At 35.4% G+C, this 14,978-nt stretch overlaps 2 protein-coding genes across 16 annotated transcripts in view; both read left to right on the top strand.

The window, feature by feature from the left end:
- Positions 1-14,978, top strand: part of clcn3 (chloride channel 3) — a 130,161-nt gene that overhangs the window by 52,012 nt on the left and 63,171 nt on the right. The window lies entirely within an intron of this gene.
- Positions 634-11,784, top strand: LOC101882062 (uncharacterized). Of its 3 annotated transcripts, XR_012383069.1 has the most exons (18): positions 634-753; positions 3,167-5,192; positions 5,598-5,633; positions 5,738-5,815; positions 5,918-5,992; positions 6,095-6,169; positions 6,260-6,358; positions 6,461-6,538; positions 6,641-6,715; positions 6,818-6,892; positions 6,983-7,081; positions 7,184-7,258; positions 7,361-7,435; positions 7,538-7,612; positions 7,703-7,798; positions 7,888-7,932; positions 10,759-11,185; positions 11,360-11,784. XR_012383069.1 is itself a non-coding variant. In XM_005166311.6 (17 exons), the coding sequence occupies exons 1-17, from the start codon at positions 640-642 to the stop codon at positions 10,980-10,982; spliced, it is 3,423 nt and encodes a 1,140-aa protein (XP_005166368.4). In that variant the 5' UTR covers positions 634-639; the 3' UTR covers positions 10,983-11,784. The 3 variants fall into 3 exon arrangements, 2 of the variants coding, with proteins under 2 accessions (XP_005166368.4, XP_073764112.1); XM_005166311.6 differs by having other exon boundaries at positions 7,885-7,932; positions 10,759-11,784; XM_073908011.1 differs by having other exon boundaries at positions 10,759-11,784.

Genomic DNA, 14,978 nt, shown 5'->3' on the forward strand with positions numbered 1-14,978 from the left:
ATTTATATATATATATACACACACACACACATATATATATATATATATATATATATATATATATATATATATATATATATACACACATGTATATATATTTATTTATATATATATATATATATATATATATATATATATATATATATATATATATATATATATAACACGCACATGTGGTGCCTGACTAGTTATTTATTACTATAAAAATGCTTGGAAGAAAGGCTGTGCCTTTGAACATTCTGGTCATGAAAGTATAATTTCATAAATAATCATAAATGTTTCTTAATTGTATTTAATTCCATATTAAAAACTGAAGGTTATAAATAAATAGGCTACAGATAGAGAGAGAACTATGTGGTAAAATATAACTCATTCACACATTAAAATGAGTTTCACTTAACACTTAATGAGATCGCTGTAAATAGGTTACACAGGAAAGCATGTAAAGGTGACTTTCTCTTGTCGCATATGTGTTTATTTGGTCGTTTAAGGTGTTAATATCGTCAGTAAAAGTATCAAGAAGCAGTATTTAAAGTTTGACGCAGCTCACAATTAGTTAGGTAACGTGAGCAGATGCGCAAATTTCACGCAATTTACGCTACGTTGAGAATGACGTCATCAGACATTTCCCGGGAAAAGATGGATCGGTATAGTAGGAGGATGGCGGCACTGCGGTCTCACCATAAGAAATGTGAAGAAAGGTACAAGGCAAAAATGAGGACCGAGACATATGACAACAATTTACAGAATGGGGTAAGTAATGGTTTATATTATTCAATATATGTTCCGTGTTTATAACTATGGGTTACATGATTGCTAACTTAGTTATATACTAGATGCTTCGTCGAGTCCTCTTTATCTAAACACTGGCCTGCCAACTCTCGAGCCTTCGACAGTATTCTCACGCCAAAAACCCCTTCGTCAAGCAAATAGCCTCTTATAAAGTCAGCTATAAAAGCAAAAATCCCCTTCTTCAAGTATATAGATGCGTGTAACACCTGCCCAGTGAAGCTTGTTAGTGTTTAACGTTACTGGCTATTGCGTGGATCCAGTCAGAGGCAAACCTGACCAAGTGATTTAAGTATACCAATCATTCTTGATATTTTTTTTTATTTGGCATCAGGGAGGTTCTATAATTAGAAGCAGTGAGAAAAATCATAATGTCACCACACAAATCAGGGCTTTTTGAAACCAATAAGTTGTGCCACACTTGGGGAGGGAGAAAATTCTCACTCCAACCTAAAACCAAAAGTTAGCAGCCCTGCTAAACGTTACATTATTGTACACGTTGTACTGTAAATCGCTTTATGCATTTTTTGCATGTAATGTTTAAACTTGATTAAATGATAGTCGTATGAGTTGTTACATCTATGTTAATGTTTAAACTTGATTAATTGGGGGAGGGGAGGTTGTGCCAAAGGGTGTGGGGGACATCAAAATCTTCCTGTAAAAACATTTTAATATAAAAGAAAAAAATGTCTGTAGTCTGACAGTATCATGCCTTCAAATGTGTTTATCTTTTCATATTTGTCTTTAATACATATTAAACATTGATTATTACAGATCCCCTACAAAGTGAATAACTCCCCATTTACAAAATAATATGTTTATGTTCAGGCCTTGTACACTAAAAAACAATGTTTTGTTTGAACTTTTACTGCTGATTTGAGTACTCTATATATTATAATACAAAGATTAAATAGAAGGCATGTATTTTGATGTCCTAAAATGTTTTACAAATTAAACAAGTAAAACACATGGGTATTTGTATAAAATTATACTTTAAATCTAATTTCTGAGATGAGCATCAAATGTTGATTTCACCTATTATTTTTTTATAACGGTTAATGTTTTTATTTGTCCAGATTTAATAAATTAAGGTCATATTTTCACACAATGTTATTACATTAAATTAAACAACTTAATGTAGAATATAAGAAGAAATAGGGGTATAAACAACATATAAATATATGTAGTATACTGTAGCATAACAGTCAATAGGTCAATAAATCGATAATTAGACATACACAAATAATAAGATGAGTAATACATGTGCACGTCTACATCAACGCATTAATGTCATAGTATGTCAGTAAGAGCTGAGGAATTATCAGCAAAACACAAGTGGGGCTGGGTAAAATGTTGCACTGCGTTGTAGACAATAGCCGTGTTTAAGTGTGTGAGGTGCTGCACATACTGATCAGTTAGGACATCAGTGATTGTCAAACACAGCTGATATTATAATTTTACCATAGAAATTGCCACTACAACCATCACCTCATCTGAGGCCGTACTCACACTAGGTACAGTTGCCTTGAACCAGGCCAAAGCATGCTTGTCCCCCCTCCCGTCTCCCCCGACAGCCCGCACTGACACCACAATCGGGCCTGGGCACACTTACGTCATCGCTGTTGTGCTGTTCAGTGAGAAGCACTCTCTCACTCAGCAGCACAGTGGAGATTTCTCTAGTTATATCGTGTCAATGGTTTGATATGCAGTGATATTCAGTCAGATATTTCGCCAAACAGTCCTTAGGGATGCGGGGACACGCAGTCAGATATTTCACTGAACAGATCCGCCACTTTTGGCGCTCATAATCATAATGCGCAGCTGTCGTTCAGTGAGGGGTTTGCGTCTTTAATATACTACGGCAGTTTGCGATCACTAAACAGTAAGAATGCTTAATAAATCCATATGAAACAGCTCCTTAAAGTCACGTCTCGCTTTCGGTTTCGGGCTTTGCCCAAGTGAACCGCGCTCAGGCACACCTCTTCCAACCGGGCCAGGGCCGGCCAAGTAAACCGTGCTTGAGCCCAATTCAGCGCACTCACACTTCTCAAACTGTCCGGGAAACGGGCCTGGCCACGGTACAGATGGCATAGTGTGAGTAGACCCTAATACAGCCAGAATTAAGTCATAGTATTTGACAACCAGTCCTTCTCCTTCAAGCGTCATGCTGGTTACCACTTTACAATATTGGGAAGATTAGGCCTTTTTTATTTAGTTATCTTCTTATTTGTCAGTGAAAACATGACACAATGACAAAATTATTTGTCAATAACATGTTTTCACTGACAAAAAAAAAGAAAATAAAACAAAAAGAAATAAACAGTCCTATTTAAACCTGCTAAAATGTCAAAGTTAAATATTTATATTTTCTTAACAGGAACAATCAAACGACAAAGGTGAGGTGCCAACAGAGAACGGGTCTGCTGAGAAGAGTGACATAGACACAGAGAACGGGTCTGCTGAGAAGAGTGACATAGACACAGAGAACGGGTCTGCTGAGAAGAGTGACATAGACACAGAGAACGAAACCAGTAAACAGGACTCAAGTGAATCAGAAACATGTAGTGAATATGTTCCATCAGACAAAGAGAGCACTGCTGATGAGCTTGATTCAGAAAGGGAGTCAGGGGTGCAATTAAACACTATTGACACATTGATTCCTTCAGATAAGGATTCTTTACATACAAGCAAGAAAAAAAAAAAGATGACAATCAAAACAACTGTTAATTGTCCCAAAGGCACAAGAAAATGGAACAAAAAGCAGTACTGTTTGTACTGTCAGAAACCCCAGAGCAAGATATCACGACACCTTGAAAATCGGCATGCCAATGAACCTGAGGTTTCAAAAGCTTTCTCTTTTCCAAAACACTCTAAAAAAAGAAAAGATCTTCTAGAGGGAATTCGAAATAAAGGGAACTATTTTCACAATGTAGAGGTTTTGGAAAACAAAGATGGAGAAATTGTAACTTGGCGTCAACCAACCGTGGCTGCAGACATTTCAGATTTTCTTCCTTGCCCTCAGTGTCTTGGGTTTTTCATGAAGAAAGATTTATGGAAACACTCAAAGGCATGCAGAGCAGAGAACGTTGTTAAACGAAAAAAAGGAGAGAGAGTGCGGTCCACTGCAGCTTGCCTTCTACCTATGGGGTCAGACACCCCTGCTGGTATTAGAACACTTTTGATGGGTATGCGTGAGGACAGTATCGCCAAAGCAATAACCGAGGATCGCTTGATCATGTTGTTTGGCGAGTCCATTTATACAAAGTGCGGCCACGACCGAGCTCAGCACCCATACATTGTACAAAAAATGCGAGAACTTGCAAGGTTTATGGTTAAGGTGAAAGAGCTATCTAAGTCAGTGGAAACACTTGAGAAACTGTGTGTTCCTCAAAACTTTGTTCTGGCGATCACTGCATGCAAGGAGGTAAGCAGCTACAATGCTGAATCAAATCTTTTTAAAACTCCTTCTTTAGCTCTCAAAATTGGTTACTCATTAAAGAAGGCATGTCAGGTAAGCTTAGGCCAGAGTCTTATGTCTGGAGACACTGAGACAGAAAGGAATGTAAAAAACTTCATCAAACTTATTGACAGTCACTGGAGAACCAATATTTCAAGCAAGGCTCTCAACACCCTTCAGCAAGCCAGATGGAATAAGGGTGATACCATACCGCTTACTGCAGATGTCATGGCATTACAGAAACACTTGAGAAAGCAGGAGGAGGTGTCAAAAGAAAAACTAAGGAAAAATGCAAACGCTGCTGACTGGAAAGTTTTAGCAGAAACAATACTTTGTCAGATTATTTTGTTCAATAGGAGACGTGAAGGAGAGGCTTCTAAACTACTCCTTACAGTTTATGAAAAGAGGAATGTGAAGCCTGCCAACCAGGATGTTGTTAAATCTCTGACTAAGTTAGAGCAGCAACTGTGCAGTGAATTGACTAGATTGGAAATTCGAGGAAAAAGAGGGAAAAAAGTACCAGTACTACTGACCAAAGACATGGTTGACTCACTTGATCTTTTAATTGGAAGCAGAGAGAAAGTTGGGGTCACAAAAGACAATCCTTATGTTTTTGCAAAAGTTGAGTGTTCAGCCCATATTCGTGGGTCAGACTGTCTACGAAAATATGCAGCAGTGTGTGGTGCCAAAGACCCAAAAAGCCTGACTTCAACCCAACTGAGAAAACAAGTGGCAACTCTGTGTCAGATTATGAACTTAAAAGATAATGAGCTTGACCAGTTAGCTAAATTTATGGGTCACGACATACGCGTTCACCGCGAATATTACAGATTGTCGGAAAACACCATACAACTAGCAAAAGTAAGCAAGTTGCTGTTGTCTCTAGAGAAGGGGTCTGGAGTATACAAAGGAAGATCTTTGGAGGAAATCCAGTTTAGCACTGATGGTAAGTACAGTGGATTTAGTTTGTTTTTTACTACAGTAACTTAAAGTAATAGTAATACTGTTTTTAATATTTTTTCTTTTAGATTTTTAATATTTGATTTCTGTCTTGGCTTATTTCTAAACAACCCTTTCTTGTTGGCTTTCTTACTGTCTTTAAATAAGACACAGCATTTAAAAAATGATGAACACTTAATTTGTTCAAAAATAAATGTGAAATGAATAAATTAGCATAAAACTGCACCAGTCAAGATGACTCGCAGTACCCAAATTATAGTGTTAATCAGTTTAAAGTGGTCATACAAACCTTGCAAAAAAGTGCCAGAGAGCTTTGTAATATGTTTAATGAGCTTGATCTGTTTTTATGTATATTTCTCTTGAGGCAAATTTTTTTGTGTGTGTCTGACAGTGACTGGAGAAGAACTAAGTCAAACTACAGATATGGGTAAGTATTATTGTGATTTTATCATAAGCTATGAACTGAAAGTTTGCTTGTTTAATCCATAAAAGGTGCCAACATTAACTTTTCAAAATTGTTGTTATATTTAGATGAGGAGGAACACACTTCTGCTTCAAGAAAATCCATCAGTCACTCTTCTCAACACAAACGACAAAGTTCTGACACAGGTGAGTCGTCATGAACCAACAATGTATGCGTCGTTAAAAATTGTGTTCTGATGTTCGTTTACTAAAGCATTCAAACAAACTGTTTATTGTCGTTATATTTAGATGAGAAGGAACACACTTCTTCAAGAAAATCCATCAGTAAATCATCTAAACGCAAACGACAAAGTTCTGACACAGGTGAGTTGTCATGAACCAACAATGTATGCGTCGTTAAAAATTGTGTTCTGATGTTCGTTTACTAAAGCATTCAAACAAACTGTTTATTGTCGTTATATTTAGATGAGAAGGAACACACTTCTTCAAGAAAATCCATCAGTAAATCATCTAAACGCAAACGACAAAGTTCTGACACAGGTGAGTCGTCATGAACCAACAATGTATGCGTCGTTAAAAATTAAATGTCAGTACAGCGTTTTGAACATGTCAACTGTTTATTGTTGTTAGCTGTTAAAGTGCTCACAGAAGTTGAGGAGGAACACACTTCTGCTTCAAGAAAATCCGTCAGTAAATCATCTAAACGCAAACGACAAAGTTCTGACACAGGTGAGTTGTCATGAACCAACAATGTATGCGTCGTTAAAAATTGTGTTCTGATGTTCGTTTACTAAAGCATTCAAACAAACTGTTTATTGTCGTTATATTTAGATGAGAAGGAACACACTTCTGCTTCAAGAAAATCCGTCAGTCACTCTTCTCAATGCAAACGACAAAGTTCTGACACAGGTGAGTCGTCATGAACCAACAATGTATGCGTCGTTAAAAATTGTGTTCTGATGTTCGTTTACTAAAGCATTCAAACAAACTGTTTATTGTCGTTATATTTAGATGAGAAGGAACACACTTCTTCAAGAAAATCCATCAGTAAATCATCTAAACGCAAACGACAAAGTTCTGACACAGGTGAGTTGTCATGAACCAACAATGTATGCGTCGTTAAAAATTGTGTTCTGATGTTCGTTTACTAAAGCATTCAAACAAACTGTTTATTGTCGTTATATTTAGATGAGAAGGAACACACTTCTTCAAGAAAATCCATCAGTAAATCATCTAAACGCAAACGACAAAGTTCTGACACAGGTGAGTCGTCATGAACCAACAATGTATGCGTCGTTAAAAATTAAATGTCAGTACAGCGTTTTGAACATGTCAACTGTTTATTGTTGTTAGCTGTTAAAGTGCTCACAGAAGTTGAGGAGGAACACACTTCTGCTTCAAGAAAATCCGTCAGTAAATCATCTAAACGCAAACGACAAAGTTCTGACACAGGTGAGTTGTCATGAACCAACAATGTATGCGTTGTTAAAAATTGTGTTCTGATGTTCGGTTACTAAAGCATTTAAACAAACTGTTTATTGTCGTTATATTTAGATGAGAAGGAACACACTTCTTCAAGAAAATACGTCAGTAAATCATCTAAACGCAAACGACAAAGTTCTGACACAGGTGAGTCGTCATGAACCAACAATGTATGCGTCGTTAAAAATTGTGTTCTGATGTTCGTTTACTAAAGCATTCAAACAAACTGTTTATTGTCGTTATATTTAGATGAGAAGGAACACACTTCTTCAAGAAAATCCATCAGTAAATCATCTAAACGCAAACGATTAAGTTCTGACACAGGTGAGTCGTCATGAACCAACAATGTATGCGTTGTTAAAAATTGTGTTCTGATGTTCGTTTACTAAAGCATTTAAACAAATTGTTTATTGTCGTTATATTTAGATGAGAAGGAACACACTTCTTCAAGAAAATTTGTCAGTAAATCATCTAAACGCAAACGACAAAGTTCTGACACAGGTGAGTCGTCATGAACCAACAATGTATGCGTCGTTAAAAATTAAATGTCAGTACAGCGTTTTGAACATGTCAACTGTTTATTGTTGTTAGCTGTTAAAGTGCTCACAGAAGTTGAGGAGGAACACACTTCTGCTTCAAGAAAATCCGTCAGTAAATCTGCACATAAAAACAGACTTTTAGAATCAGGTCAGTAGTCAATATGTAAATTATGTTTTACAAATAAACATTGTATGTGTAATACTGTTAAACTTACATGTTGTTGTAATTTCCAGTAGAGTTCTCAGAGGATGAATCTTTCATGCAACCATCTATAAAATCTGGTCAGTATTTACATTATATTTATATTTTTATTTAAACTTAAGACAAAGCACATAAAGGAGCTTTTAATTGGAAGCAGCTTGCCTGAAACTTCAGTAAATTATGTTTTAGATGGTCACAGTTTGATACATTTTGTTTCTATATTAGTTAGGTATATTAATAATACACACCATTGCCTGAGTCAGTTTAAATTCCTTATTTAGCTTTAGCTGTCACAGCAAGAAAAAGAATTTCATGTGCGCTACATAATTCACATGATTGTGAATTTACCACGTCCCAAACTGCTATTAAGTTTGTCAGACATCAGCAGTGCATATACTAATCAACGTATGATGTATTGCAGGATTTTTTTTAAGAATATTTTTATAAATTGCTCTTGTGTTCCTTTGATATCATAAGCTAATTTCACAAACTTAACATTACAACATCATAATAATGTATGCAAACTCCAGTCTAGATAATGAAGTAATACTATGCTGTGGGGAGTGGGGACAATGGCATCATAAAAAAAGGCCTTGAGGTTTAACTGACTTGAAAGCTTTGCTGTCTCTCAGTGATTAGAGCACTGTGCTAGTGACGCCAAGGTCAGGGGCGAAAAGCCATTATCGTCAAAAAAGATATGCAGTAAGACCTTTCAAAAATCCGTGATTTGAATATTGTGTAATGAATTTAATTGATGTTCATTATGAATCAAATTAATTAAAAGGCATTCAGGACGCATCAAGTCGTAACACTGAATCTGGATTCTCACATACAGTCATGGACAAAATTGTCACCCTTGGTAAATAGTGGCAAAGACGGCTGTAAAAATAAATCTGCAGTTTTTCCTGTTGTTCTTTTAATCAAGTAATCAGCAAAATGATAACATTTTCATTGAAGTTATACAATTTAACGTGAGGGGAATATAACGTTATGAATTTTTTTTTTCTCTGGCCATAATTGTTGGCACCCTTGTATTCAAAACTTTCTGCAACTTCAGTTTGCATGAAAAACAGCTCTGATTTTTTCCCCTTCATGCCTGACAAGGTTTGTGAATACTCATTTTCCATAGGAACTGGGAGGTTTATGGCAGAATCAAAAAATTTTTTTAATCTGTTGGTTATCTTTTGGCTGTTTTGATATAAAATATGATGACATTTCATCACCTTAGAATTACAAGGTTCTATCTGCATCTTGAATGATTTTGAGATACTGAGCTTCAAAGTTTTTGCAATCCATAGCAAACAGTATGTGTAACATTTGTTTTTTTTAATTAAAATGTAAACAACTTATAAAAACATTCCATAATGTCATTTAATAAGAATATGTCAATAACTCAATTTTGTCAAAAATGTCAGATAAAACCTCATAATTCTATGGTTACGATATATCTGAACAAGATGTCTTGGACCTTCGTTGTACAATTAGATGGAAGAAACCACATGGGAAAGCTATTCTGTTGTCGGAAGATCTGCCCACTGGCCTCTGTCCATTATGGCCTCCTAACCCTCCCCATATCCTAATTGGCTTTATCACTCTCTCTCCTCTCCACCTATCAGCTGGTGTGTGGTGTGTGGTCTAGCGCAAAAATGGCTGCCGTCGCGTCATCCAGGTGGATGCTGCACACTGGTGCTATCCCTGTGTGTACCAAACCTTTAATGTGTTCTAGCTTAGGGTTAGGGAAATAAAATGAGGAAAAAAAAATCTAATTTCTAATGGCGATAGAAGCCAGTCCTGGCTGAAGTTCCAGTATGGTAAATTACTATAGTGTAGTTGGGTTTTGCATGACAGCAGATGATTGGTTTCTTTAACAGTGTCTAAAATGACTTGTTTTGATGGAGATGTAGTTTTCCTTTATTTTTACTATTAAAAAATAAAAAATTCTGCAATTTTACATCTGTGATCTTTATAGAGTATTTGGTCTCTTAAATTGTTTTCCTTGCTGCACATAAAGACAATATTGACACACATCATGTTTCAATCAGATATTTAACATCTCCAGTCCATTAAACTTCTTTATTTCCCTGATGTTGGAAATGAGAATATTTAATTTTTAAGTATTTTCTTAAAGCCACTTTGTATTATGTAAAGATCAACAATCTTTTGCTGTACATCAAAAGTATATTATTTGGTTTTACCCTTTGTGACAAATGATTAGATTGGTTTGGGCTTTGTGTTACTAATATTAACTTATTAATCTTTGCAAAAAGACGTCATGACCAGACAACATCATGTTTCCTGTCACCATGGTGTGCTAAGAAATTGAAACCTTCAATAAAATTATATTTAGGAGATAATTTACTCATAAGAATTTCTAAGGGTGCTTATAATTGTGGCCAGGGAGTATTAAAGAAAAAATTCATAAAGTTATATTTCATCTCTGTCACACTTTATTTTGATGGTCCGTTTGTTTAATTTAAGATACATGCCAACTAATTCCCATTAGATTATAAGTTGACTGTAAGGTTGGGCTTGGGGTTAGAGTTAGTGTAAGTTGACATGTACTTGCAAGGTTTCTTATAGTCAGTTAAATGTTTGTTGAAAGAGCAGTATCAGCACATATTAAGCAAACAGTCTACTAATGCTCAAATGGACGATCAAAATAAAGTGTTACCTTCATCTTACATTAAATCGTTTAAGATTAATACGTTAGAATTTTGCTGAATTTTAATCTAAAAGAGCTCAAGGAGAAACCATGCAGATTTATTTTTACAGCTGTCTTTGCCCATATTTACCAAAAGTGGCAATAATTTTGTCCATGACTCTAAATCTTTCAGATTCATACATATAGCAACAACATTTGCAAGGATTTGGTTTGTTAATTTCGTCTTTTTGTTTGTTTGTTTTAGGAAAGAAAGCCCCTAAGAGGCCATGGAGTCCCGAGGAACAGTTGGCCGTAAAAGATACAATGCGCAAGTTTCTTGCATTAAGAAAAGTACCTGGGATGGCAGATTGCCTGTCATGTCTGGACAAAAATCCTGTTCTAGGCTCAAGATCGTGGCGTGACATAAAAAACTTTGTACATAATACGATTCAGAGTATGAAAAAGAAACTTGCCACAATTACTTATTAGGTGCTGGAGTAAAATTTTATTTTAGTTACTATTTTTTGTTTCTTAAGGTAAATGACATTATTAGCATTTCTACAGAAATTATGTTTTAAGAGTCCACCTTTATATTGTACATTTGTACTTCATTACAAATCATTTACTTACAGTGGTCTTGTTTAATGAGGTTCGTACTTGATGTTCGAGAAATCAGTCGACTTTTGTGTTAGGTCGGAACTCAAAGCACTTTATTTACAGTTGTCTTGCTCAATGCGGCCTGTACTGAGATCGAGAAATCAGTCGACTTTTGTGTTATGTTACAAGTCAAAGCACTTTATTTACAGTGGTCTTGTTTAATGAGGTTCGTACTTGATGTTCGAGAAATCAGACGACTTTTGTGTTAGGTTAGAACTCAAAGCACTTTATTTACAGTTGTCTTGCTCAATGCGGCCTGTACTGAGATCGAGAAATCAGTCGACTTTTGTGTTATGTTACAAGTCAAAGCACTTTATTTACAGTGGTCTTGTTTAATGAGGTTCGTACTTGATGTTCGAGAAATCAGACGACTTTTGTGTTAGGTTAGAACTCAAAGCACTTTATTTACAGTTGTCTTGCTCAATGCGGCCTGTACTGAGATCGAGAAATCAGTCGACTTTTGTGTTATGTTACAAGTCAAAGCACTTTATTTACAGTGGTCTTGTTTAATGAGGTTCGTACTTGATGTTCGAGAAATCAGACGACTTTTGTGTTAGGTTAGAACTCAAAGCACTTTATTTACAGTTGTCTTGCTCAGTGCGGCCTGTACTGAAATAAAAAAATTTGCAACATTGTTATGTTGGATTTTTTCCCCCTCAACTGTTTGATGCATTGTCTTTATTAATAGATTTCAATTTTAAATAATTTTATGTTTGATTATCATTCCAAAATTGTTTGTGGAACTCAAACTCAGGATAATACCATTTAGAGTTGTCCCTTGCATTTAGGCTATTCATCATGCTATAAGATAATGCTATAATAATAATAATAATCAAATAATTTTAAAAAATCAAATAATCAAAGTCGGCGACGCAATAGTAGTGCTGTCGCCTCACAGCAAGAAGGTCGCTGGTTCGAGTCCCGGCTGGGTCAGTTGGTGTGTCTTTGTGGAGTTTGCATGTTCTCCCTGTGTTGGCGTGGGTTTCCTCCGGGTGCTCCGGTTACTGTCTAAACACATGCGCTATGGGGGATTGGGTAAACTAAATTATTCGCAGTGTATGAGTGTGTATGGATGTATGGAAGGGCATCTGCTGCGTAAAACATAAGCTGGATAAGTTGGCGGTTCATTCCGCTGTGGCGACCCCGGATTAATAAAGGGACTAAGCCGACAAGAAAACAAATGATCAAAGTCGTTTATGTTCGTTTGTAGCATTATAAATGTGACAAACCTGAAAATAGCCCTACTTGACTATGAAAAATCATTTACTAACAATTAAAATAATGCTATATGAACTTTAAAAAAAATGCTATTAAAAGAGACCTCACATAAGTATTTGATCCACCAAATGCTGACATATGTGCTGCAAGTATTGTAAAAACCTTTGGTAGAAACTTTGATTACATGGTAAGGTTGATAATTTCATGGAATTGCTCACAGATCTCTCATCCAAATGTCTATAGGTAATGTAAAGTTTTCATTTTAGATGTGACATTATAATAATATTTAAATGCTTTAATATTTATTTTAACAGACAATATGGCAATATTTATTAAAAGACAAGACACTGAAAAAAGCACTTTGCCAAACCGCTTTTATTGTTTATTGCTTGTCAAGTTTGGACCCGGAAGTGGTAATGATTGACGTCACATTTAAAAATCATTGTCGGACCTCGCAAGTCCAATGATTTGTCATGTTAGTGTTTTCTTGTTGTTATGTTTAAAGTGATTTTGGTGCTTCTGGTGACACCTAAAGGTGATTTAACAAATCAAAAATTTCCTATGACCCTTACAATGCATAGCCTTCACAAGTACTATGTTTTGTCAAAGTCCTCACAAATATAGGTTAACAAGTATGTGTGTGTGTGTGTGTGTGTGTGTGTGTGTGTGTGTGTGTGTGTCTGTCTGTCTGTCTGTCTGTCTGTCTGTCTGTCTGTCTGTGTGTGTGTGTGTCTCTGTGTGTGTGTGTGTGTGTGTGTGTGTGTGTGTTTTGAATCTCTAAGGAGATCAGAAGGCGTGTGTGTTGTGTATTGTTGTTGAGGATGATGTTGCTTTTTTCGTATTCTGTCGAGCTCATAGATGTGCATTTATGTATTTAATAGTTAACTTAAGCTTTGACAGCCTTTATTTGTTTTTTTGTTTTTTGAGGAAATAAGCAGTTACGGGGAAAATTAAAATGAATCAGTCCATCAGGATTTAGCGAGTCTAATAGTTCTTGAGATTAAAAAAGGAAAAACTGACAAGATTTTTTTGTATTTTTACAGCAAAACACGAGAACTGAAGCAAGCAATGCTGTATTTATTTATTTATTTATTTATTTTTTATTTTTTTGTTGAGAAAACCAGTTACATTTGAGACTGCAATATATATTTAAAAAAATAGTTCCTGCATAATCCTGGAGGGGCTGATTATTAAACACTAAATTAACCTAAACATAACATTTTAGGAAATGTAATAAAGTGGAAAAGATTGATCATGATAACAACACTCAATTAAATTAAAACTTACATTAAAGTAAATAAACATTATAGGTTAAATGATTCCAAAAATATAATTAAATTAAAACCCATGCTAAAATAATATAGTTAAAATTCTGATAGAAGCACACGACTAAATTGAAACATTTACAAAAATAATAATAATACAAAAGAAGAAGAAAATAATAATTAACTAGGGCTGCACAATATTGGGAAAAAAAGCTCACATTCACAATTATTTATTTAATTATATTTTGTGATGAACAGTAAAGCCTGAAATTATTCAAATCCTTGGCAAATTCTGACTTAAATTTATTTTTGTTCATCCAGCAAGTTGTGTTTTTGTTTTGTTTGTTTGTTTTTTTGACCAGAAATGACAACATATATATATTTAAATAAAGCAAATTTCTGTTAAAGCTACAAACAGTGCAGTTTCTTGTGCCTGAAGGCTTTACACTTCCTTGAAATACTCAAACAGGCCTTCAAAACTCATGCAAATAATTAACCTTCAATCTATTATAGATTAAACTTTCTCAATGACTCCTCAAATCACATGTTCTGAACTGTTAGTTTATATGATAGTCTACTCATTCACATTGCAGATACGGTGACGCAACTTTTGCGAACGTGCACATTGTGATCTCGATACTGAAACGGTATGTGTTGTGGAGCTTGACCATAGACTCAAGTAATTCTGACTCTGGCAAAGATGTTGAATATGTCTGTCATTCATAATTCATATTCATTTCAACAGGATACACGTGTTGCTCTCCTCTGTGTGCAGTAATGTGTTAATGGTGGAGGACTTGACGAATAACCGCCACCGCTCTCTCTGGCTCGTATCGATTATTTGCATTTACAGTGTTTCCATTAGGCATGCTTGAAGTTTCAGCGAGTGCTGGGCATCTAGAGTTCAGACTTTAGTTTTAGTCTGAGCAACACCAGCAGAAAATAATAGACGGCAGAGCTGAGATGTACAATTATGGTCGTCAAAAATATCAAATTTGCTATCAATCTGTACAAACATTTTAAATGTGTCCGTTTTCCGCTGACTTTTGAGCAATGTTGAGCGCTTTCTTAAACAGCTGATTGGCCATTCTATCAATGACTGTGATTAGCCAATCAAATGTTAGCAGGTAACGGAAATTTAAAAAATGTCAATACTTTTGACAACCCTCAAAAGTATCGAATTCGGTACAAGTCAGTACTGAAAGTTGAAAAACGTCAATTTTCTGCTCACATCTGAGTGATGTTGAGCACTTTCTTAAACGCAGCTGATTGGCCATTGTGTTAATGACTGTGATTGGCTGCTCGATTTTTAGCAAGAAATGCAAGTTTTTAAAATGTCGGCACC

This window comes from Danio rerio, chromosome 7 (assembly GCF_049306965.1).
Source record: "Danio rerio strain Tuebingen ecotype United States chromosome 7, GRCz12tu, whole genome shotgun sequence".
In the NCBI taxonomy this organism is placed as follows: Eukaryota; Metazoa; Chordata; class Actinopteri; order Cypriniformes; family Danionidae; genus Danio; species Danio rerio.